This window comes from Pelodiscus sinensis, chromosome 1, assembly GCF_049634645.1.
Source record: "Pelodiscus sinensis isolate JC-2024 chromosome 1, ASM4963464v1, whole genome shotgun sequence".
NCBI classification, from domain to species: Eukaryota; Metazoa; Chordata; order Testudines; family Trionychidae; genus Pelodiscus; species Pelodiscus sinensis.
In genome coordinates, this window is record NC_134711.1 from 138,542,843 (window position 1) to 138,566,525 (window position 23,683).

General features: G+C 47.7%; 1 protein-coding gene across 11 annotated transcripts in view; it reads left to right on the forward strand.

The window, feature by feature from the left end:
• The first annotated feature begins 1,260 nt into the window (after positions 1-1,260).
• ZNF384 (zinc finger protein 384) overlaps positions 1,261-23,683 on the forward strand; it is a 28,872-nt gene continuing 6,449 nt past the window's right edge. For 3 of the 11 annotated variants that reach the window (XM_075903821.1, XM_075903815.1, XM_075903867.1), the window contains exons 1-5: positions 1,478-1,495; positions 1,868-1,923; positions 6,552-6,622; positions 6,744-6,984; positions 7,333-7,651. In XM_075903821.1, coding sequence (XP_075759936.1) covers positions 6,557-6,622; positions 6,744-6,984; positions 7,333-7,651 — 626 coding nt within the window. In that variant the 5' untranslated portion in view covers positions 1,478-1,495; positions 1,868-1,923; positions 6,552-6,556. Of the gene's footprint in view, positions 1,392-1,429; positions 1,924-2,828; positions 3,019-6,551; positions 6,623-6,743; positions 6,985-7,332; positions 7,652-23,683 lie in introns of those variants that run through there. The other 8 variants (XM_075903833.1, XM_075903851.1, XM_075903839.1 and 5 more) reach the window with 8 other exon arrangements.

The window sequence follows — 23,683 nt, forward strand, 5'->3', positions numbered from 1 at the left end:
CTGATGCCCAGCTCCCCAGCACCCCCCTGTGGTCCCAAATTTCTGAATCCCAATTCCAGGAATTCCCCTTGTGGGGCCAAATGCCCAAGCCCTGGGGGCCCCAGCAGGACTAAAGACAGAAGCTGCAGGGCTGAAGCCCTAGCTGCATCACACCCCTCCTCTTCCTTAGGCTGATGTCCTGATCCCCCCTCCTCCCATCAATGAAGACAGGAGCTGCAGAGCTGAAAGCCTAAACTGTGGCAACAGTAGTGGGGCTGAAAGCAGGAGCCCAAGTCCTGATCCCTGGCCCCCTCAAACTGAAGCTATGAGCAGCAGAGTTGAATCCTGGCTCCCCTGCTACTCCCCATGCAGCAAAAGCCTCCTGAGCCCATTGAGCTGGAAGGGGGCAGGGACTCTGGGGATGTTGCCCCCCCTCCAAAATTTAGTGGACGTGCAGGGCTAATCCCGGTAACAGAGCCCCGCTTCTTCTCTCCCCGCATCCCGGCCAGTGTGGAAGCAGGAAGCTGGAGTGGGCGGGGCAGCTGCTCTTTCGGCTGGGGCCATGGCACGGAGAGCAGGGGCGCCCGCCTGGCCGCTGCTCAGAGCCCAGCCCCCTTGTCTCTCACAGCCAGAAAAAGCTGCTGGGGAGGGGGGGGGGGCTCCATGGTCGAGGCCTCGGGGCAGGGGGGTAGGGAAGCCCCGCCCCGGCCCCCGCGTTACAGGGTTCGGGGTGCCCCGCCCCCAGCACGAGGCCAGGCGCTGCCCCCCCCCTGCACCTGGGCCCCCCCGGCTGCAGAGCGCGAGGCTCCGACCCAGCGCGCGCTCGCGCAGGAGCCGCTTCCCCAGGCGGGACGCTCCCGGGCTCGCGCCCCCTGGCAGGGTGAGACACGGCGCGACACGCTGCCAATCAACCGCTACTGAATTATTTATAAGCCGAATGAATATTCAGCAGAGACCCTGCCTCACGTCCGGCCGAGAAACTACCTCCGAGCGGAAATGACATCACGGACTAGGAACTCGAGTTATTTCCGCTTCCGAAAGCGGAGCATCATCCGCTGTCAAAAAACGTTACTTCCGCCCTTACTTCCGGCCCGGACTCACCCCTTCACCAACCTCGTTACCTACTTCCGGCAGAAAAATCTCACCGCGTCATCAGTTCAGTCTTATTATCCTCGGCCAGTCCCACCCTTTCGCAGTAAGCGCCGCAGCCGGTCCCATGAACTGCGAACCGCGCGTTGTCTCCATTGTCCACGGCCCTCATTAGTACTTCCGGTTTGTAAATCCGTTCATTCATTTCCGCCTGTACTTCAAGCTATCTTTGCGTGACGCCACTTCCGTCCTTCCTAGCGCCCTGGAAGAGCCGAAATAAGCCCCGCCTCTGAACCGGAAGTGACTTGTCGCTCCCCTTTCCGGTGAGGAGGTTGCTGCCGCCGCTGGAGCCGGGGTTGGGGTCGCATCTGGGGGGTGGTGGCCGGTAATCGGTGGTGGGCAAGACTATGAGAGACCCAGGGCAAGGGTACTTCCGGGATAGAACGACCCGGAAGCGGAAGGGGGAGGCTTGATTGGGTGTCGGGGCAGAGTGTCGCCAGCCTGTCGGCTCCGCCGCGCGGGGATTGAGATTCCGGACCGGGTCGGCCCCTCCCTCGGGCCCGGGGCGCTGCGCGCGTGTGTGTGCGGGGCCGGCCTGGGGGCTCCCCCTGGGGCGGATACTCCCCGCGTGGGCGGTGCTGCCCCTGTGGCCTGTGTGCGCCGGGGGTCCCCGTCTCTCTGCCCGGGCCCCTGCGCTGGCAGCGGGGCGCGTCTCCCCCTCCCGCCGCGGCGCCGTCATGCAAGTCCCCGAGCCCTGGTTTTGCCAACGTGTCCAGTAACGCTGGTGGTTTGTTCGCAGAGACAGCCCTGGAAGGAGGAGAAATGCAAGAGGAGGGAGAGTGAGAGGGAGAGGGGGTAAGAAACTTCCAGGAAAATCCGGGGAGCTGCGGGCACGACTCACTCACTTGCTGCCCTCCCACCCCTGTTCTGCAGGGTGGCCCTAGTTCCCAGCTCTGGGCTGAGAAGGACCTTTCTTATGAGAGCTGGTTCTGGTCCAGGGATTGGGGAATGGGATCTAGGGTGCTTCACTTCTAGGGTGAAGAGGTGGGATTGGCTGCATGAGGGAATCACATGAATATTGTTGATCTCTAAGTTACTATTAGGGATGGTTAGGGAAGGGGAATCTAGTTCTTTTTTTCTTCGTTATAGTTAATGTATTGGTGGCATGCAATCAAAAACTGCTTTTTTAATTGTTACATAGAATTCCTTAATTCTTCTTCCTCAGAGCTTTTTGAAGATGCTTTTGCATCTATCTCATCAAATGCTGTGTGTTCAATGTGTGTTTTTCAGCATGAATTGTTTCCAGCTTCTCTTGGGCCTAAACTTCCCCATCATGAAATTTAGTCTTGTACAGGTGTAATGATGCTTTGGGTACCGCTCCCAAGTGTCATTCTTGGGGGGGGGGGGGGATTATTATAATATCACAATTAAATAAATTAACTCCGAAAGTAAGGAAAATTTTATTTAAAGTCTACTTAATCTGTTCTTGAATATTGAGCCTTAATTGTACCCCCTGTTACACCCCGTCTTTATGCTCTATGTCCTTGCTATGCTTTTCATGTATGTGCCAGTGATTGAGTGCACTAACTGTGAAATGTAAGCCTGGCCTATGAGGTATGTGTGAGTCTGTGAGGGCCATAATGATACCTTTGTCCCTCATGGTAAGCAATAATTGAGTTCTCTTGTTTGTTCAATTGTTTGTTCAGTGTATGCACATTTGTTGCCTGTACATGGAAGGTATTATTTCTGGTTTATATCAGGAGGGTACGTTGACATCTTTCTGATACTAGACTGGTGAATGGGAAGAAGGTCCCATCTATGGCCTGTTTGTGGAAGCTGAGATGATGAAGGCACTTCAGTGGGAACGTGCTGTGGTACAGGGTTGAAGCTCCATCCCGTATGTGATAGTGGTAGAGCAATTGGAAAGGTTACATGCAGAGTTCTGGTAAAGTAAGTGTGAGCTGTGTTAAGGGGGTTGGGTGGTGAACAGGGATTCGTATCTCCAAAAGGGTTATTAGACTGCAGTGGGTGGATAGCTGAGGTTAGGAGGACAGACGTCTGGTGGAGGAACTTTATCTTAAACTTTTCTTACTTTGTAAGATTGGCATGCTGCTGGGATTGCATGCAATCTATTGTGACAACCTCTCCCTCTCCTTCCTGCCATTCCTTATAATCCTAATAACTTTTTCAAGCTTTCACCTTTTAAACTGAATTTTTCCAGACCTGCTCACTGCCCAAATGTAAAGGTTTTGGGGGATGGAGGGGTAGACATTTTTGAGATTCAGTACAATAGAAAATATACTTTTGCCTTTATAAAGGAACTAATTAATGACACTAATAGTGGATTAGTTGCTGAGAGGAAGTCATGGATTGTTGCCGTCAACATTGATTTGGATTTGAGTTTGAAAACTGAATTGCTTTTAACTTATCTTCTAAATGAAAGAAGATGTGTGTATGGCAAAATTGGGAATTTACTTAATTTTGCATCCTTGTCTTTTGCACCTAAAACCTTTCAGTTGAAATGGTGGTATCAAATTCCCGCCATCAACTTTGCTTGAATAGTGCTTAAAAAGCTCAATACTGTATTGTACAAATCCAGTTTCATTTTGGCTTTAAGGTTGTATATGAGCATATAGCGGAGGTTCTTTAATTTTGTGGTTTTTTAAAAAATTATGAAATTCTGTAGAGATGCCATAGGAAACAAAGTGCATTAATTCTGCCCCCTCTTAAAGTTGCATTATGATTATTTTCTGTCATGTAATTACACTCTAATCCAGTTGTTTTCAAACTATGGGTCATGACCTAGCACTCATTGCTGCAAGGTGATCAGGAGACCAGTGGGGGTGTGAAGACAGCTACCTTCCTGTCTTGGCACTGCAGACTGCGCTGCGCCCTAGAAGCAGCTGGCAACAGGCCCAGCTTCTAGGTAAAGGAGGAAGGGAGAGTGCACAGGGCTTCATGCACTTACTCTGCCCAGAGCACTAGGTCCATGTTCCCATTGGCTGGGAACCTTGCTCCTGGTTGCTTCTGGGGTTCAGCATGGTCTGTGGTGCCAAGAGTGGCAGGAAGCTGCCTTAACACTCCCACTGCACTGCTGATCGGGGCTGCTCAAGATAAGGACCTCCTGCCCCAGTCCTGACCCCCACCCTCCCAAAGCTGGAGCTCCCGGGCCCCTCTACACCCTAAAGCTCTCATTCTCAGCTCCACTCTAGAGCCCACACTCTAATCAAATGTTGGGTCATGGGCATCAACAATTTTCTTCAACTGGGTCATGGGTGGGGAAAAAGTTTGAAAACCGCTGCTCTAATGTATACAGGACCCTGCGTCAGTCAGTGCATATGCTGAATGGTGTAAAGGAAATTAAGATGAGATGGCTTCTGTAGCACTCTGGGTTTCTAGACCAGGTTATGTTGAGTGGGAATAGTGTAAATCCAAAATAATTCAATCAGTCTATTAACATACAGTGAATTTATATTGGAGTAGCTAAGAACAGACAGTAGGTGGGTTCTGAGGCACAGGTGGATTCACTAAGCAGAAAAGAAGTAATTCATTTTAAAAAACAAGTAATTGGATTTATTTAAAATTCTGTTATAGTTGGCTGATATATAGGAATTGTCATGTGTACAGTGTTCATCTTCAGTGTGGTTTTATTGCACTTTTTTCAAAATGTATTTCTTTTACTTTATTCACTGCATGCAAGTCAGCAGCCTGTTTATTGAATGAGGCCGGGCCTATAGAAATAATATGCAGTCATGTAATTAACCACTGTATTTCATAAGAACTGATGTAGAAATGTAGCACATTGAAGCTGCATGAGCAATCTTATGTGGGCACTTTCTAACTATCAGCATCTCACTTTTCAAACTTAGGTTATCCAAACAGTTTTTATTGAACGGAATTTAATTATCACTTTCAACATGTGTGTGAACGAAGTCTAAGCCTTCACTATAGCATAACAATGTTTTTGTATATGAATGCTCTCAGTTATTAAATAGTCATTTCCTAGGTAGTGTTCATCTGGGAAAGCTTTCATACTACCCCAGTGTATGTCTATACTGCCACCCTCGTTCGAACTAGGGTGGCTAATGTAGGCATTCGAACTTGCAAATGAAGCCTGGGATTTAAATATCCCGGGCTTCATTTGCATGTTCCCGGGTGGGCGCCATTTTAAAATGCCCGTAGTTCGAACTACCTGCCCGTGGCTACATGTGGCACGGACTAGGTAGTTCTAATTAAAGCTCCTAATTCAAACTACTGTTATTCCTCCTACAAGGAATAATGCCTACATTTGCAAGTTCGAATGCCTACATTAGCCACCCTAGTTCGAATTAGGGTGGCAGTGTAGATATACTCCCAGGGAGTGGCTTTTTTTAGGTCTTTTCCAGTTGCTGTGCTCCTAGAGGTTAAGATGCTCCAATATGGAGAGGGCGCCGTTTGATCTGTGGCTTGGTCTGTATGTAAACATTAGGTCAGTTTAGCTACATTGGTCGAGGATGTGAAAAATCCATACCCCTGACAGACCTAGTGCTGCTGACCTGGCCCTCAGTGAAGATGCAGTTGTGACGGTGGAAGAATGCTTCTCTTGATATAGCTACCATTGTTTGAGGAGGTTGAGTTCCTACACTGATGGAAATCCCCTTGCTGTTGATGTAAGCTGCATCTTATATGGTCAAATGCCCAAAACATGGTTGAAGGGTGGCATGGCAAGTCACTCCTTTGCCCCTTTTAGAAGGAGGGCAACCTGGAGTCAAGACTCCTGAGTTCTCTTCCCAGGGGAGCGTAGTGAAGTCTGCTTGGACTCAGGCCCCCTTAGGTTCTGTTTTAGGCTTTCCCATAGCAGTGGAGTCTGGTGAATTAGAGCAGTTGGAAATTGAGAGTCTATTTTTTGATTACCCTGTTGGTTCACGGCTATGTTGGGCAAGTCTGCTTCCCTCTCTGTCTCCCCCTGTACTAACACTATGCTAACATTGTCCTGCTACCTGTGGGTGAGGGGTAATTAGTGCCTGATGTTAGGATGAAGGGGTAGGGGGCATGTAGGATCTGGACTTTGCGCTATTTGGGTGTTGGATTATATGTCATGTTGCAAGAATTTGTTTCCACCCATAAGGGTCATGGCTGCAGAAGCAAAACCCATCCCTTTGTCCCGTCCCAAAGATAAGGTAACCGGGGAAGTGCTTTGGGAAAGGGAAGTTAGACATCTTTGGGATGAGGGACTGTAAGTTTGGAACTAGAGAGGAACCTAATCCTGGGTGAATGGTGAGTAGCAGCCTAGTTTCCTTGCTGGATGATGAGGTCTTGGCAGGAAGCTCAGAAGAGGGGCCATGTTGCTTAGTATAAAAAGGGAGCTTTCACAGGATGTTAGGCTGAGCCAGTTCTTTATCACAGTCTGCCTGGGTTTAATGTTTACCTTTTGGTGTGTCTCTCCTTTTCCTTGTCTCCCCTCTTCTCCCCCCCTTCCCCCCCCCTTCCCCCCCTCTGCCCAGCTAGGATGGAAGAATCTCACTTCAACTCCTCCCCGTACTTCTGGCCGGCAGCGCCCACGGTCTCGGGACAGGTAAGGGCCTCTGTTTGGTTCTGCTTCTTGCTAAGACCAGATTGCTCCTGACCTGTTTCCTACAGTGCTGGCGGGGGTCAGTTCTGGGGTATTCTAAAAGAATTTTTTCGTACCCATGTAGATTGAGAATACCATGTTCATTAACAAGATGAAGGAGCAGCTATTACCCCCAGAAAAGGGCTGCAGCCTGGCTCCCCCCCACTACCCCACCCTGCTGACGGTACCCACCTCTGTGGCCCTACCCACTGGCATCTCCATGGATTCAGACACCAAGCCGGAGCAGCTGACCCCACACAGCCAGGCCCCCGTGACCCAGAACATCACCGTGGTGCCAGTGCAGTCTGCTGGGCTTATGACCGCAGGTAGGGAACATCATGGGGCTGTGGAGAGTGATCTCGGTGTCTGGAGGGAATGCGGTGCATGGGGGTCTTCATGCTCTCCTTCCTGGAGTGTAGATTGACTCAGGTCTCAAATAGCAGATGGCATGGGGTGTCCTGGTGGTACCGTCTAGTGTTTCCCCTCCTCAGGCAGAGGAACCCCAATATTGCACAGCAGGACGGATTGGAGAGAGTGGTAATCTTCCTTGTGAATCAGAGTTAAAAATGGAGTTTGAGGCCCCATTTTTTGAGGGTGGGGGAGCCGAAAGGTGATTGGACCCTCCCCCTGCTATCTGGTCTCCACTGATCTCTTTCCCCTTTCTTTCCCTACAGGTCCCGGCCTGGTGATTACCTCCCCCTCCGGTTCCCTGGTGACTACAGCCTCCTCTGCCCAAACCTTCCCCATCTCTGCCCCAATGATTGTCTCTGCGCTACCCCCCGGCTCCCAGGCTGCCCTACAGGTGGTGCCTGACCTGTCGAAGAAGGTGATAAGCACCCTCTCTGAAGGTGGGGGTGGGGGAGTTGCCCCCAAACCTCCCCGGGGCCGGAAGAAGAAACGACTGCCAGAGTCGGGGCTGCCAGAGATGAGCGATCCCTTTGTGCTATCAAACGAGGATGATGAGGACCAGCACAAGGATGGCAAGACATACAGGTGGGGAGTGGGGTTCCACCATGGCTGTTGGACTGTGGGGTGGGGGAAGTGGTTACACAGGGAGGAAGAGATGAGTGCTTTCTCCCTGGGAAGGCCCACTATGCAGACACTTCCAGCTGCAAGAAGAGTTGAGATTTAATTTTGTTTTCTCTTTCAATGCATCAGACAAATTAAAAAATACAAATGAATCTGATGTTTAAGGCTATGAAGTTGCATTGTTGCAGTGTCAGGAAGTTGGGATTGAAGTTTTTTGTTTGACAGTAATGCTCCTGGAGCGGTTGGTTAATGAGAGACTTGTTAGTGTAAACCTTACCAATAATGAATGTGGCAGCTGTTGGAGCTGCAATACTCCTGCCTACCACTGAGGTGGGACTCGTGGCTGCACAACACATAGATCCCAGACAGCAGAGGAAGGAGACAGCATGGAATAGATTTCTGGGGGTGTAATTTCAGGTCACATGCTCCCTGATGGCTCTTCCACCCCAGCAAAAGATTGAGGGATTTCTGAGCATGAGGTTGGCATGAGTCTGAGAATGGTGGTGGGTGGCAAGAGTGATGAAGGTGGAGATGTTTGCGGGACTTGGAACAGGTGTGTCTTTTTTCTGTTTGAGGAAGTGGTGGGCGGAGGCAGGTTCTGAGCTGTGGTGAGGATAAGTAGGAAGAGGAGAGGGTCTCAGTCTGGGAGAGGATAGAGGGTAGGTGCTTCTGAAAAGGTGAGCATTGAGTGTTGCTGAGGAGGCCTGGGGTGTTACTGAGCTAAGTGGTTTGGGTTAGTGAGAGAAACAGTGGTAAGTAGAGAGAATTTGGGGCTAGGAGAGCTGAAGGTCATAAGGCTAAATGTTTTCTCCCACCTTGCCCTTTGGCTTCCCCTTTGGCCTTCTCTGCAGAGTTTCTGTAGTGACCTAACTCAATTCCTGTAACTACACTACTTCTGTACAAGCCCCTTCTATTGTATAACTGTCCAAGCTGGGGCTTGCACGACTTTAACTGCACTGCTATGTTAAAACGATACCAAAACTTGATGTGAAACCACCCTTCAACCAGTGTCCTAGTTTTTCACTTTGAAAATATCAAACTACAGGAGGTGTGGGGAACTTTGCTGCTTTCAGCTCCACCATTAATTTTGGGCACCAACCACAACTTTGCGACTTAGGCAGCATGCGTTCTGGGTCACTAGTTAGGTTTTGGAAGGTGTATTTAGAAGAGTGAACTTGTCAGTGAACGCTAGTTAGAGTTATTCAGGACTTTAATGATAGTCCTGTTTGCTTCTGAGTCTGAACAATGCTTCTGAGCAGGTGGAATGACTCATCAAAAGCCTGAGTGCAGAGGCACAGCTTGGGCTTTTCTTTGAACTGATAATTACTCAAATCCAATCAACAGAATAACGGAAATGATGACATCCTAAGTTGGTACAAATATGCTCATAAGAACAGCTGTAGAAAGTCAGACCAAAGGTCTGTCTAGTCCAGGCTCCTGTCTCCCATAGTGGTCAATGCCAGATGCTTGAGAGGGAATGATCCACAGTCGGGCAATTTACTGAGTGATCCGTGCCCTGCTGTTGTCCCATCTTCTGGCAGTCAGATTTAGGGATACCAGCAGCATATTCCTGGCCATCTTGACTTATAGCCATCAAAATTACTATGAACTTGCCATGTTCTTTTTTGAACCCCATTATAATTTTTGCCTTCACAATCTGTGGGCTCCTTGCCAGGGATGCTGACTGGGCGTTGTGTGAAGTGCTTCTTTTTGTTCTAAACCTGCTATCTATGTAATTGAGTGACCACTGGCTCATATGTTATATGAAGGGGTTCGTGATTTTATAGACTTCGTGCCCTCTCATTTTTGTAGATCCATGTGCAGAATGACTTTCATAATGTGCACCAACATGGAGCTAATGTATCCCATTACAAAAGTCATTCTTCATATGACCCATGTGTGGCACGGGTGGGGCAGTGTGGTTAGGGTGAGGGCTCTAAATGGGGGCTGTGGATGTAGGAGGGGGTACGGATGTAAGCAAGTAGTTGACTACCTGATAAGTAGTCAAGTAGTGACTCAACTAGTTGCTTCCCCCCACCTTGCTGCCCCTATCAGAGAGAGGCAGCAATGGGTGAGCAGGAGCTGGTGCTGGAGGGAGCTGGCTTAAAACATGGCTTTCCCCCAGCATTGCCTCCATGAGGGGCTGGGGAGGCAGAGGTGTCCTGATTGCTGTGTCCTGTATGTTTCCCTTTGGGATGGATGAGCTGCTGTTGTAGACTTCAAAGGGAGAGGCGCAGTGGGGAACTGCACATTCAGGGACCTAATCAGTCCTGCTGCACCGCTTCCTTTGAAATATATAAGGGGAGCGCTTGCTATCCCGCTACAGTGGGATAGCAAGTGCCCCCCTTATCGACTAATCAAGTAGTCAATGGAAATTCCATCAACTATTCGATTAGCAGCTGATTAATTGAAATTTAACATCCCTAGAAGGGGGCTCTGGCAGTTAGTGTGTGTTGCAGTTAAAAGGTTAATGAGTTACCTAGTAAGCTGTAGCCTTACCAGAATGCTTTCTAGGGATATTAAAATATGTATTTTCGTAAACATGTAATGGCTCCCTGCAAGCATCAGTTCCTGCCTCTATCGCGCCCCTGTACAGCTGCCGCTGACATGCCCAAGTCTCTCCCCCTTCCTCTCCCTCTCCCCCCGCCTTGGTGTTGCTGCTTCTGATACAGAGACAGCAGCACGGGTGGGGGCTGCATGTAACCGTGAGGGTTAACCAATGAGTCCAGGCTCATAGAATCATAGAGTCCAGTTCTAGGAAGGGATCTCGAGAGGTCATCGAGTCCAGGCCCCTACCCTCACAGCAGGACCAAGCACCATCTAGACAAGTGGTTCCCAAACTTTTTGCATCACACACCCTTTTTGATTTTTTAAGAAACCCTCCCCCCAAAATAGCAGCAAAATTTGTTGAGCCCCCTCCGCGCCCCCCCCCCCCGGAATTTCTTCATGCCCCACCTGCACAGGGGGGCACGTCCCCCAGTTTGGGAACCCATGATCTAGACCATCTCTGACAGATGTCTGTCTAACCTGCTCTTAAATATCTCCAGAGATGGAGATTCCACAACCTCCCCAGACAATTTATTCCACTGTTTAACCACCCTGACAGGAAGTTTTTCTTAATGTCCAACCTAAACCTCCCTTGCTGCAGTTTAAGCCCATTGCTTCTTGTCCTATCCTCAGAGGTCAAGGAAAACAATTTTTTCCTCTGTCCTCCTTGTAATACCCTTTTAGATATCTGAAAACCGCTATCATGTCTCCTCTCAGTCTTCTCTCTTCTAAACTATGCAAGCCCAATTCTTTCAGTCTTCCCTCAGGTCATGTTTTCTAGACCTTCCATCATTTTTGTTGCTCTTCTCTGGACCTTCTCCAATTTCTCCACATCTGTCTTGAAATGTGGTGCCCAGAACTGGACACACAACTCCAGTTGAGGCCTAATCAGCGCAGAGTAGAGTAAAGGAATGACTCTCAACACTCCTGTTAATGCATCCCAGAATCATGTTTTTTTTTTTTTTTTTTTTTTGCAACAGCATCACACTGTTGACTCGTATTTAGCTTGTGATCCACTATGAGCCCTAGAGCCCTTTGTGCAGTACTCCTTCCTAGACATTCACTTCTTATTGGTAAACCGTGTATATTGGGGGGGGGGGCAATAATTTTTGATTGGGGGCCACTTCAGCAATTGATTGGTCTGTGGGTGGGCAGGGAGCGTGTGAAGTCTTCCCCCCCCAACCCTGAGAGAACCGCCAGCTGTTCTGAACATCTGGCCGTTCCCTCTAGGTGCCGGCACCCCTGGTCATGAGAGTAGACTTTGCATGCTGCTCCCCTGTGTCCCCAGGTCAATCAGGGGAGGGAAGCACATGAAGTCCGCCCCTACCAGGCACGGGAGCAGACTTCATGTGCTTAGTCCTCCCCAGCAACTGGCAGTTGCCTCTAATTGCTGAGCCCCTTGCAGGGTGGAAGGAGACTTTGTACTTCCCTCTGCCCCCAGGCCCTACTGGGGCAGCACTGTTACAGGGAGCCCTTTAAATAGCTGCAGCAACCCTGGGTGGCTGCAAGGCAATGTGGTAGCTGCAAGGCCAGGAGCACTTGGCTGTTTTTATTTCAAAGCCTTTAGCCCCAGGTAACTCTGGGGGGACGTTAGTCCCCAGTCCTGCCCCTATGGTTATAGGCTCCACCCTTCTAAGGGTGGAGCTGGCCCATGACCACGTACCAAAATTCATTAAGTAGCCCCCCTGTGAAAATTATTGCCATTCCGGGTTAATTAGTATACTGGTTAATAGCAGCAGCAGCTTGTGAATCACCGCTGCCTTCTGCCAACTTCCCAGTACTGAAAGTCCCACCTTGGTACTGCATGACATTCTGATTAAAAATCTACTACCGTGCAATAGCAGTGAAGTACACGCTAAATGGATTAAGGATTGGCTAACATAGATCACAAAAGCAGTGGTCAATGGAGAATCTTCATCTAATGAGGGTGTTTGTACTGGTATGCATCAGGGTTCACATCTAGGCTCAGAACTATTCATATTTTCATTAGTGGTCTGGAAAGTGTATAGAAAACTACTGCTGATAAAATTAAAGATGAAAAATACAGGCTGGCAGAGTGGTGATAGGAAGGACATTGCAATCATACAGTGCAATCTAGATCATTTGCTAAGCTGGGCTCATTCAAATAAAATGAATTTCATTACAGCCAAATGCCAAGTTATACCTCTAGGAATCAAAAGTACAGGCCATACCAAGGATTGTGCACTGAAAGCAATGATTCTGTAAAGAAGTAAGTGTCATAGTGGACAAATAACTGGAGCTCCCAATGCAATGCTGTTGCAACAGGGTGGTTGTGATTCTTGTATGTATGAGCAGGGGTAAGGAGGTGGTTTTACTTCTGGCTGTGGCACTGATGAGACTAATCCTGGAATAGTGCATCTAGTTCTGACTTCTGTACTTTGAAAGGAGTGTTCAAATAATTGTGTATGTGGAGTGTTTGGAGAAGGGCCATCGAAGTATTTGTAAAAAATGTCTTAGTGAGAGACTTGAAGCGCTTTACCTCTAAATTTTCTTTTAGTTAAGCTAATTTGATTATGATAGGAGGATATATTAAGCATTAAAGATCTCTTAAATCTAGTGGAGAAATAGGGTACAAGAACTGATGGCTGAAAACGGAATTTAAGTTAGGCACAGATTTCTAACAGTGAGGGTGATCTAGTGATTCCTCTTGGCCTTAAAAGTGTATGAACTTCCACCCGAGTGCAGGAAAGGCTGGCTGCTTACCACCATTTCCTGCATGCTAAAAAGCCTAGCCTGCCAAAGCCCTACCGCTTCCCTGTGGACGTCAATATGAAAAGCTGCAGGGTGTGAGAAATTCAAGGTGTTTGCTATGTAATTTAGGTGAGTGTGCCATATAGGTAAAAGACCTCTCCCAGAGCTTCCCTATGCAGTCCAGAAGTGTGAAATTGATATCTTCATGAGGTTCACCATCCTCTACGGTCACAGGCTGGGTTCTGAATAACAGACTAAAGCTGACAAGAATGGTGGTTAATTTCACTTGATTGTACTGCTAATTAGCAAAGCTCAGAATAGCAGCAGTGACCAGAACCAGCTGTCTGGAGACTCAGAAAGGTGACACTATATTAGTACTGTGCGTCACGTGTGCAAGGTCAGAAGTGATTGGTGCAGTTTAAATACAGACACAACACATAGATATTTCACTTTTTAAAGAATTGAGAGCTTCAATTCTGCAGTCTTGGGGCCTCCTCATTCACCACTTAGAAACAAGCCTACTAGATTTCTGTGACTAGCATCAGTGTATTGCTGTAAGCTAACATGTTGACTGCTGTAGTTGAAGGCTTCATCTGGGGACTCTCAGAAACCTGTGGCCTCCTTAGCTAAGCTAGATGTGTTGAATTACCTTCTCCTGACTGTATGTAGCAGGATGTATCTAGTTGAACTAGGGATGTATAATCCTGGCTAATCAGTTAAACCAAAGGTTTAAGCAGTTAACTGATTAGCCAGGATTATACATCCCAGCTAATCAGTTAACTGGTTAAACCTTTGGTTTAACTGATTATGTGGGATCCTGCTTCTGCCTGTTCTCTCTGCCCCTCTCTCCACGAGGGGCTGCTGTAGGCCTCCTCTGCCCCCCCCACCCCCCCATTCTGGGTGTGTGTGGTCCAGTAGCAAGAGTCAGTAGCCCAGTGTGTGGAAGGGCCAGTTGCTCCGAGCTCCCCAGAGTGCAGGTGGCCAGTTCCCAACATGTGGTAGGCTGGAGCAGCCCTCTGCCCACCGCAGGCTGATCCTGAGTAGCAGTTAACTGGCACTATGGATGTAAAAAGTCAGTTAAAGGTAGGATGAAACTGCTAAAAAGCTTAGTGATGAAGTGGTTACACGTGCCATGGGCTTTGCAGTACAAAGCTTAAATAAGCTTTATACTTCCTGGGGAGGCTTTGCTGTCAGCTCCCAGGGTTGCTCCCTTGGAGCCAGCTGTTGGGACACGACACATGCTAGGATGGCGCCTTCCAGTTCCTAAACTGCAGAGCCTGCCATGGGGAGGGGGAGCAGCCGAGCCCCCAGGCGAGTAGAGTTTAACCAGTAACATTAACCGATGAGCATTAGCTTATCTATTAACCAGATAATCGGCTAAACTCTAACTTCTCTAACCCAGTAAGTGTGATGCTTACCAGGCAGCTGGTTAACTGTTCATATCCCTAAGTTGGACTAGGATGATATAACTATTTTAAGGCATGTCCAATCCAAGGCAAACAGAAAAGTGTTAACACATTTGAAGTTTCCAGTAACTGATATGACTGCTCAGTAGCAAAAAGCTAGGATAGATGTTAAGCATATCACTGGTGTGCTTTCAGAAAACAGGCAGGAATTCATGTTGCTTCTCCTGTGGGAAAGGTGATGTAGTGTATTGTCTGGTCTTGTCAAGCCACCTAGCATGATAGGAGGACTGGACATGGCTGGGCTGGCTTTTTGGGTGTACGGTGGCACATATAGATTTGATAGTGCACACATTAGTAGGATGGATGTTATATAGTTCAGCAAAGAACACTGATCCCATATGTGCTCTGCCATGTGCAGGGCATAAATTCTGCCTTCAGTTCAAATAAAGGGCGGCTCACGAGACAGAGTTAGAGTTGCTACTCTGATTTTGCATTTCCCTTATCTCCAATTTTGTTCCTAAAGAATAACCACTGCGCTGTCTGGCTTTCAGACATTAGTTATTTTCAATCCGCAATGCTCTTTTTTCCCTCCAGATAAAGTATTATTATGTATATGTCACCTTGACTCAGGCCATTACTATGTCTGCTGGACCTTGCTGACTGACTAAAGCCCATACCAGACCCAGAGGGGCATTTGAAATTAATTAAACCCAGTTTTTACTTGAATACAATATGCTGTATGGTTAAGCAATTGAATCAAAATCCTTGCATATCTGTATTGCAATAGGTCATTATTACCTGGTTCTGTTTCTGCAGCCTCGTGCAGTTAAACAATGTCTATGAATGATGCAAAGGAATTGTTGGGGGGGGGGGGGGGGGGGGGGAGTACTGTTCAGCTGTGTCTCTCTTGGCACCTAGGCACCAGATGAAGCAGGTATCTTGTGAATATAAGTGTGATTGTGTTCTTGGATTTATATGGAGATGGAGTTAAGGATGAACATCCATAGTTAATTTTGGTATTTCCTAAGTTGTGAGGGCTTCTGTGTAGTGTTTTACTTTTAAGGTTATTTAAAAATAAAAATGTTGGGAACTGTGAGGGGGTCACTCACCACCGTAGCGGGGGTCCATAGTCTGTCCCCGGAATCAGTCCATTCTGCCCGCACAGGCCTCCGCTCACGTGGCGTTTCCCCTCTGGAATCTTCCGGTCGCGCTGCTCTCTTCGCCACACTGCCCTCCGGCAGTGCTCCAGTCACTCGCTCTGAGCCCCCCTTCTGGGGGTTTGGTGTCTCTCCAGCAGGCCTGTCCGCAGGCCTAGCAGGCTGGCCGGTTGGCTGTCCAAGCGTCCTGGCCCAGCCTGACTCTCTGGCCCTGCCCTAGCTCCAGAGAGCGTCCTGCTCCCTCGGCAGCCAGGCTCACACTGCCTTGGCTGAAGCAGCCCTTCCCTTTTATAGCCCCCAGCTGGGCCTTAATTGGCCAACGCCGCCCAGCTGGGCTGAACTCCCTGGGCCTGCTCTAGACTGGGGTTTGGCTCTTAAGGGGCCAGTACAGGGCAGCTGCCCTGTTACAGGAACTAAATTAACTCTAAGCCCTCAGGTGGAAAAATGGGGCACTGCTGAGAATAATTTTTCATTGAAACTCTGTGTAGCATCAGTTAAGGGGGGGGGGGGAAGCAGTGCTGGAACACACATGCAGTGGGATGGGAAATCATTCTGAGATTGTTATTGTATAAAGGCATTCCCCTGCAATTTCTGAGTCTCCTTCTCAGAAAGGATAGTGGTGTTCAGAGATGGGGCATGAAAATGATTCGAGGCTTGGGGAGATTGGAAAGATTGGGACTATTCATTTTAGAGAGCTGATGAACAGAGAGGAATACTAATTAATGAATAGAGTCGAAAAAAGGTTGATTAAGATGCCCTTATTGACATTTTTTCTTAATACAAGGACAAGGAGAGCATCAATGAAATTGAGACAAATTAAAATATTATAAAAGGAAATTATTTTGTTTACCTAGTGTAACTGTGGATTTTCTCATTATTCATATAAACATCTAACATGTTTTGACTCCAGTTAAGCCAGGGGTGGGCAATAAGCGGTTCACGGGCTGGACGTGGTTTGCCAGGGTTAGCTTCTTGCAGCTCCTATTGGCCACAAATTGCTGTTCTCAGCCAATGGGAGCTGTTAGAAGTGTTGTCCCAGTCCAGTGCCAATGGGAGCCACAAGTGGCCATACCTGCAGGTGTGCGGGTAAATAAAGTGCCGGTGGTCTGCCAGCGACTAACCCTGACAAACTGTGTCCAGCTTATTGCTCACCCTTGAGCTAAGCTCTTGGTCTAGTAGGATAATATATTCCCCAGGTAATTGTGTGTGTGTACACGTTTCTCTTCAGGCATAAGCCAAGCCAAACCACTGTTAGGAGTTTGGAAGAAACTTCCCCTTTGGGCAGGTTATTCCATAATTGCCCACTAGGTGTTTGCTTGTATAGTAAAACTCCAATAGTCCGGCATCCAATTGTACGGCACTCCTGATAGTCCGGCATCAAAATGGCAAGAGCCTAGTGAGTGAGCTTCAGCAAAAAATGAGTCACAAGGCAGCAATGGCAGCAGCTGAACCAAGCAAAAAGGGTTGTTAAAACTAAAACATTACAGTATACTGTATACATATGTACAACAAAAAGAGTTAAAAACACTTTATATACTGTGTGTGTGTGTGTGTCCTCCTGATAGTCCGGCATATTTGATAATCTGGCACCACCTAGGTCCCAAAGGTTCTGGATTATTGGAAGTCTACTGTATCTCCCTCTGAAGCCTAGTACTTACTAGTGGATATTGGATACAAGTATAGTTGGACCATTGGCCTTATCCACTGACAATTCCTATTCCCGTGCAGGGTGAAGCTGCCTGGATCATGGAATACTGCTTTCTTGCAGAATTCTCCAAATTGTAGTACAACCTAGAGTTCCATATAAAATGGTTGCACCCCTATGTGTGGTACTATAGAAACAGTGGGGACCAATTGCTTACAAAACCACCCAGAAATTCTTTTAACTATAGAATGATAAAATACTTTCTTAAATGGTTATAACCACTAACTGCAGACAAATTGGAACTTGTATAACAAAAGGGCATGTGACCAATGGTTAATTTCTTTCCCAGCATCTAGTTTCTACCCCCTTCTGCTTGAGTGCCAGAAAGGTTTTTTTAAATAAACCGCATTCTTTTTTAACATGATTTTATTGTGAAAATATCAAATCATATTTGGTCTGACTTAAAAAAAAAAAAAGCTCCCTTTGGACAAAGGCAGAGTTGGAGAATTTCTAGCTTTAATGTGGGAGTTTGATGAAATTCTAAGTAATGGAAAGACTAAAGGCAATCCCTTCAGCAGCCTTTACTGGAGGTGTTGTGACATCCTCTGATTGGAAGAGACAAGTCAGCCCAGGTGCATGACTGGGAGTTTTGGTAGCTCCACTGCTGACTTGCTGTGTAATTTTGGGCAAGTCACTTTATTCAGCTGTGAGTGCCTCAGATACTCTGAAGTAAAGCTTTCCTAGATTTACAGATGAAAGGCTGCTGTACAAGAGCTAAAAGCCCACTCCTTTAGGAGCCTGGATCTTTGTGATGGAAAGCAGAACAAAGTAAATGAGTTTCTTGGTCGTGTTCCTTTGAAGCATACTATTTGATGCACAAATCTTTGTGAAAACTTTAGGAAAACTGAAAAACATCCTATTTCTCTAACTCTAAAATGTCCCCCCAAACTTGCCTTCTAGCCAAGGATAACATATGTAACATTTCCACTTGATAAGTTTTATTTTGTCTTCGGAGTAGAGACTTTTACAATGGAAAAAGAGTTTTTCCAATGACTGCACATAGCATACTGTTCTTGATGTCTGTGCATGCAACACATGGGTGTCAGAAGCTTTCCTTCAGTGGTACCCATAGGGCAGCTTGAGCACCCTCTGCTGCCGCACGCTAGTATGTGCAGGATAAAGGACAGGTGCCTCATGCCCCCTTCCTATTCCTTCTTACTGCCTGTGGCAGTTGTTAGAGCCCCTGTTCATTGCCAGAATGGTTTTCTCTGTGCCCTCGTCCCTGGGCTTCAAGCGGTGTGCTTCTTGCTCAAAGCCCGTGCCAGTGAGTGACCCAGACAGTAGTTGTCTTAATGCAGACTTGAGAGACAAGTCTAGAATAAAGACACATTGGAGTTGTCCCAGTGCAGTTGGAGGCTGAGTGCTGCAGAAGCACGCCTTCCCCATTGGCAGAGTCCTGGCACTGTCACCGTCAGGCATGCCAAAGAAGAAATGAGTGTTCCAGAGAGGTGCTGACTAGAGTTTCTCCACCTTCTATGTCTGGTGAGAGAAGGAGATGAGGAGAGTGCATCTGAAATCTAAGCACTCTCTCTCCAAGTCCATGCCTGAGTTGGCACCCTTGGCTCAGGTACCTGTCAGCCCAGCAACTTCAGTGGCACCCCCACCAAGGTACACTCTCTATGCCGACTATCCCAGAGGCATTCACAGTGGCAAGAAAGTTATTCTGCCTCTGGGTACTGAAGCTGGAGTTGGATCCCCTGCCTGCTTCCCAGACAGTCCAGTGGTACCATCTCAGGGGAAGCCAGCAATGATAGCAGTGCTTCACCTGGCACTAGGTTCTTGGTGCAGGTCCTAAGCACTCCCCGAGCAACCCTTCTATCGTCAGAGGAAGGGGAAACTTTGTCGTCAGACTCAGACGTTGGATCTTGCATCTCTCAACTCCAGAGCAGAATCCACCAGTCCCATCTGAGCTCCTCCCTCTCTGTCTGCCATTGTGACCCCATGGTAAGTGCTAGTTGGGGAATCTGGTCAGGAGATCACTGGGATCCAGCCCCATATCAGTGGTCTTTTTGGAATCTCTGAGATTTCCCCCACTCCCAGCTGCTAGATCCTCACCTCATCATGCCCTTGCCTACGCAAGTGGAACCCTCACACTCAGCTGCTCCATCTTCAGTGTTTAGTACCAGTCTGTTGTTGGACATCAAGAAGTGGCATTGGAAACAGAAGAACTGTCCGGAGAAGAAATTCAACCCTCCCTAGTCTTAGCTTCCTCCTCATACTTTCTGGACCAGGTGGTTTCCTTGGAGGCAACTTTACCCCCTGCTGGTAACTTTCAAGCTGATCAGGAATCTTTAGTGGTCTCCAACCTTTTTACACCCAAGATCACTTTTTAAGTCTCAGAACAGGCAAAGATCTACTCCCCCACCCCTTCCTTGAAGCCTCGCCTACATTACATGAGGAAATCTAATGTAAATGTACTGCACAGGTGCGCAGTTCAGAGAGGGCTCAAGAGCTACTCTTAGAGCCCCTGAGATCTACCGGTAGATCGCGATCTACTGGTTGGTGACCACGGCTTTAGAGGGTGGCTTTGGACTTGGGCATTCATGTTTGAAAAGGTCAATGAGCCCTCCCATTGTCTGGCACTTTATTAGGGGCATATCTGGGTGGCACTGCTAGTTATCGAGGCAATGTCAGAGCCTATGAAGGTTCTGTGGCAGAATCTTAATTGCCTTCCATGCCCAAGCTGGCAGAGTGAAAGTCCTGTGTGCTCTTCCAAGGGTTTGAATATTTTTACTCCCACCCACCTGGAAAAATGATTCAGCTGAGGCACTTGCCAATCCATGGGTTCTGCTGGAGTGGTATGATTTTAATTTGAGGTTTTAATGGAGAGGTTCAAAGAACTGCTTCCTGAGAACGCCAGGCAAGAACTCTCTTCCTTGGCCAAGGAGGGCAGCTCGGTGACAACGTTGCTGGTGACTGGACTGTACACTGCATTCTCAGCATCTAGACCCATGGTTTCTGCAGTTGCCATGAGGCAATCCCTTTTGGTTGGTTGTCTTGTCTTCCCTGCAAAGTTCAGAATCCTTGTCAGGGCCAGCCTTTTGAGGAGCCTTCTCTGTACTCAGACCAGGTGAACAGCAAACTTCACAGGCTGAAGGAGCACCTTAACCTCTTTAGGTTTGTACATTCTAGCTCCAGTCAAAAAGCACTGCTGGCCTTAGCAGATGTAATGTTTTTCTGCTCCACCTCTTTGACAGGGCCTGTCAAAAAAGAAACTCAAAGATCATAGACATAGGCCTCGACTTCCTGCTGCTTTGGCTCCAGGGCCAGACCCTTCAAGACAGCCAGGAAGTGCCAAACAATCATTTTGGTGAGTCTGTTGAGGTCACCATACCAATCTCCATCTGTCCAGTCCCAAATTTCCCCACTTTCAGCAAACACTCTGAACCACTTGCTCAGTGTTTGGTACCAAATTACTTCAGACCACTGTGTGGAGTGCTGCCAAAGTGGTCTGTGCTTTCCGGCTTGTTTGGGTTCCCCTGTCCTCATACTTCTTCCGGGACCAGTCTTACAAGGAACTACTCCAAGAGGCATGATCTCTGCTTAGAGGAATTCCACAATGTCTCGGGATGGGATTTTATTTCCTCTATTTCCCAATCCCAAAAGTAAAGGAATATGGGGAAGGAGGGGGGAAGGGAGATGAGGGCTAAGGAGAATGGGTTTCCCCAGCTAGACCAGTTTGCCTCAGAAAGAGGCCCCAGTTCTGTTCTCTGCAAGTTGCAGCCCAAGTTCCCCACATGTTTTGCTACAGTGGTTGGGCAGGCGGCTCTGTGCTTTTCTACCAATCCTGTGTGTTCACATGGCATTATCTTCTACGATATATTATGCGTCTGTGTCTCCATTCATCCGTGAGTCTGTTTGTTCTATAACTCCTCCTAAACAGTAAGATCTGGGACCACCAAATTTGGTAGGCAGCTTCCTCTTAACTTAAAGCAAGGTCAGGGTTTGGCTGTGCCAGGGACAGTGGGATGTGCCTGGATTGCAACCCTTTCTCATCAAATGGAAAGGGAGGGCTCTACTAGCAGGGACAGTTATACTCTCAAATGACCATGGGGGGACCGCAAGTGCCCCAGCTGTGGGCAGCAGCTACTGGCCAAGCCATTTGGCTCCTGCCAGCCTGGGCCCTGGGGAGCCACTGCTGGCCTGGGCCCCAGGTGGCCCTGCCACCCCATGCTGGCCCTGAGGAAAGGCCAGTGGCTACTCCCAGCTGCTGCTCTGAGCCCTTCCACCCCTACCCCGACTCGTGTGTCCCTACCCCGACTCATGTACCCCTACCCCGACTCATGTACTCTCTCACCCCTACCCCAACTCCTGTGCCCCCAGGCCTTGCCCTGAGCCCCGCACAAACCCAAGACCCCTGCCCTGATTCCTGCACCCCACAACCCCAGCCCTGAAGTACCTGAGCGATGTCAGGGAAATCTTTTAGTTAAAAATAAGACAGGACCAGAGTTTAACTTTTTCCCCAGTGCCAAAACTGGTTCTCCACTCTCCTGGCATTGTCAGTTAATCCTCCCATATCACATCCTCTAGAGTAGGACCTAATCTCCCAAGATCATGGCTGCCTATTCCACCCACACTTACAATCCATTCCTTTAATTGCATGGATGCTCTATAGCTAGATATTAGAGAGTGGTCTTGCTTGAAAGAGGTTTAAAAGAATTTGCTAATAGTAGGTAGCATTTTACAAGAGCTACTTACTTCTCTAAATGGAGTATGTGGTGTCACTGTCCTGTTCTTTAGTTCAACATACTTTGATCAAATTAATGGCCAGCAGCTGGTGTTTCAGATACAATGAGCAATCCAAAGTACATCTGGCAGGTATTTTAGCCTTCTACCCTAACATGGATAACTGCCCTATTTGTTTTAACGACAAGTCCATAAGGATTTTGAAAGGCCTAATTAAATTATATCCTTAGGTGCAAGACCCTGTTCCTCTGTGGGATCTAACCTTAGTGTTGTCAAGACTTATCGGTTCTTCATTTGAGCATTTGACTATTTGCTATCTGTTGCCTCTATTGACAAAGATGGCATTTTTGGTTACTATCACCTTAGCCAGAAGAGTAGGAGTGCTGTGTTGCCTTAATGCCTCTATCCTGTATTCTTTAAGAACAAAGTTTACCTGTGTCCTCGTCCTAGACTGTCCAAACGCAATGACATCCTTCCATATCAAGTACCCAATTTATTTGCCTGCGTTTTACACAAAGCCAGGAAGAGGAGCATTTATATACCCTGGATGGCAGAAGAATCCTGACAGACAAACCTAATAGCTTTTTGTTACGGCATTACAAAATTAGTGCACTGAGCAGTGTGTTAGAGATTGGATACTGTGACTGTATTAATTGATTTTATTTGTAAGTCCTGAAGCGACTGTTGTGATTGTAGTGACAGCCTTCCTGCATAAAATCCAATAACATGTTGAAACTGGAGCAGATCTGTGGGAATGATATCTGTGGTGAAGTTGCCCCCCCTCTCCCCAAATGATTGCCTACCCCTGGGTTACATTAACCCTTCTAGCCATGGCCTTGCATTGGGCACTTGTGTTCAACTAGGTGCTCTTTTCAGCATCACAGTTTTTAAGGATACTACCAGCTATGAGAGAAAAAAACCCCAAACATTTCACACACTGTATCCAAGTCCAGGATTGCAGCTCTTTGAAAAGTTTGGGGCAAGTTGGACAGAATGTTTGGAGATACTTGGAATAAGAAATGGACTTTTGGTTCTTAGAAATCACTCTTATGCTTCTTTTGGATCCTCATATCTTCAAAGCAACTTAATGTTGACATTCAGAACCTCTTACACACTGTTGTGGCAAGTGCTGATTGCCTAAGGGGCTATGGACCTTCACTTGGAGACAACAGTGTACTCAGCTAGCATGTTAGTTAGGTAACCAAGGGCTGTATCAGTGAATAATTTGGATGCATACCTTTTACTAGAATCTGGGAGAAAAGGTGGGATGAGAAGCAGGGGAAGATGCATGCAGGAACAACTGAAAAAAGGGAGTTTATGAAAGGTGGGGGAGGAAGGAGCTCTGCTCCGTGGTAGGCATCTGTACCAGGAGGTGGGACTCCCAGCAACCAGACTTGGAACAAGGGCATGACTGGGTAGGGTCTGTGATTGTTTGAGGTAAGAGTTGGATAAATGTTTTGTGCATTGCATATACTAATCAAACTGCTGCATATTTCATAACTGTCACCTGGCCCCCATGTGAATAGTTGTGATGTGGGGAATGGGGGTAGACCTAAACACATAGAGGGGAAGGGATTTCCTGGGAGAGAAAGAAAAGTCACATGTGAATTTGAGAGAGATGTCAGAGAAGAATGGGTACCAATCCCTGTTGATTTACTGTTTCTACTGGGACTCCTGGCACCAAGCAATTCTTCAACATTTTTAGACACTGAAGGAAATTCCCAGACAAAAAAGGGCATCAATCTGGAGTAATCTTAGTCAAAACTCCCATAGATGGCTTTTT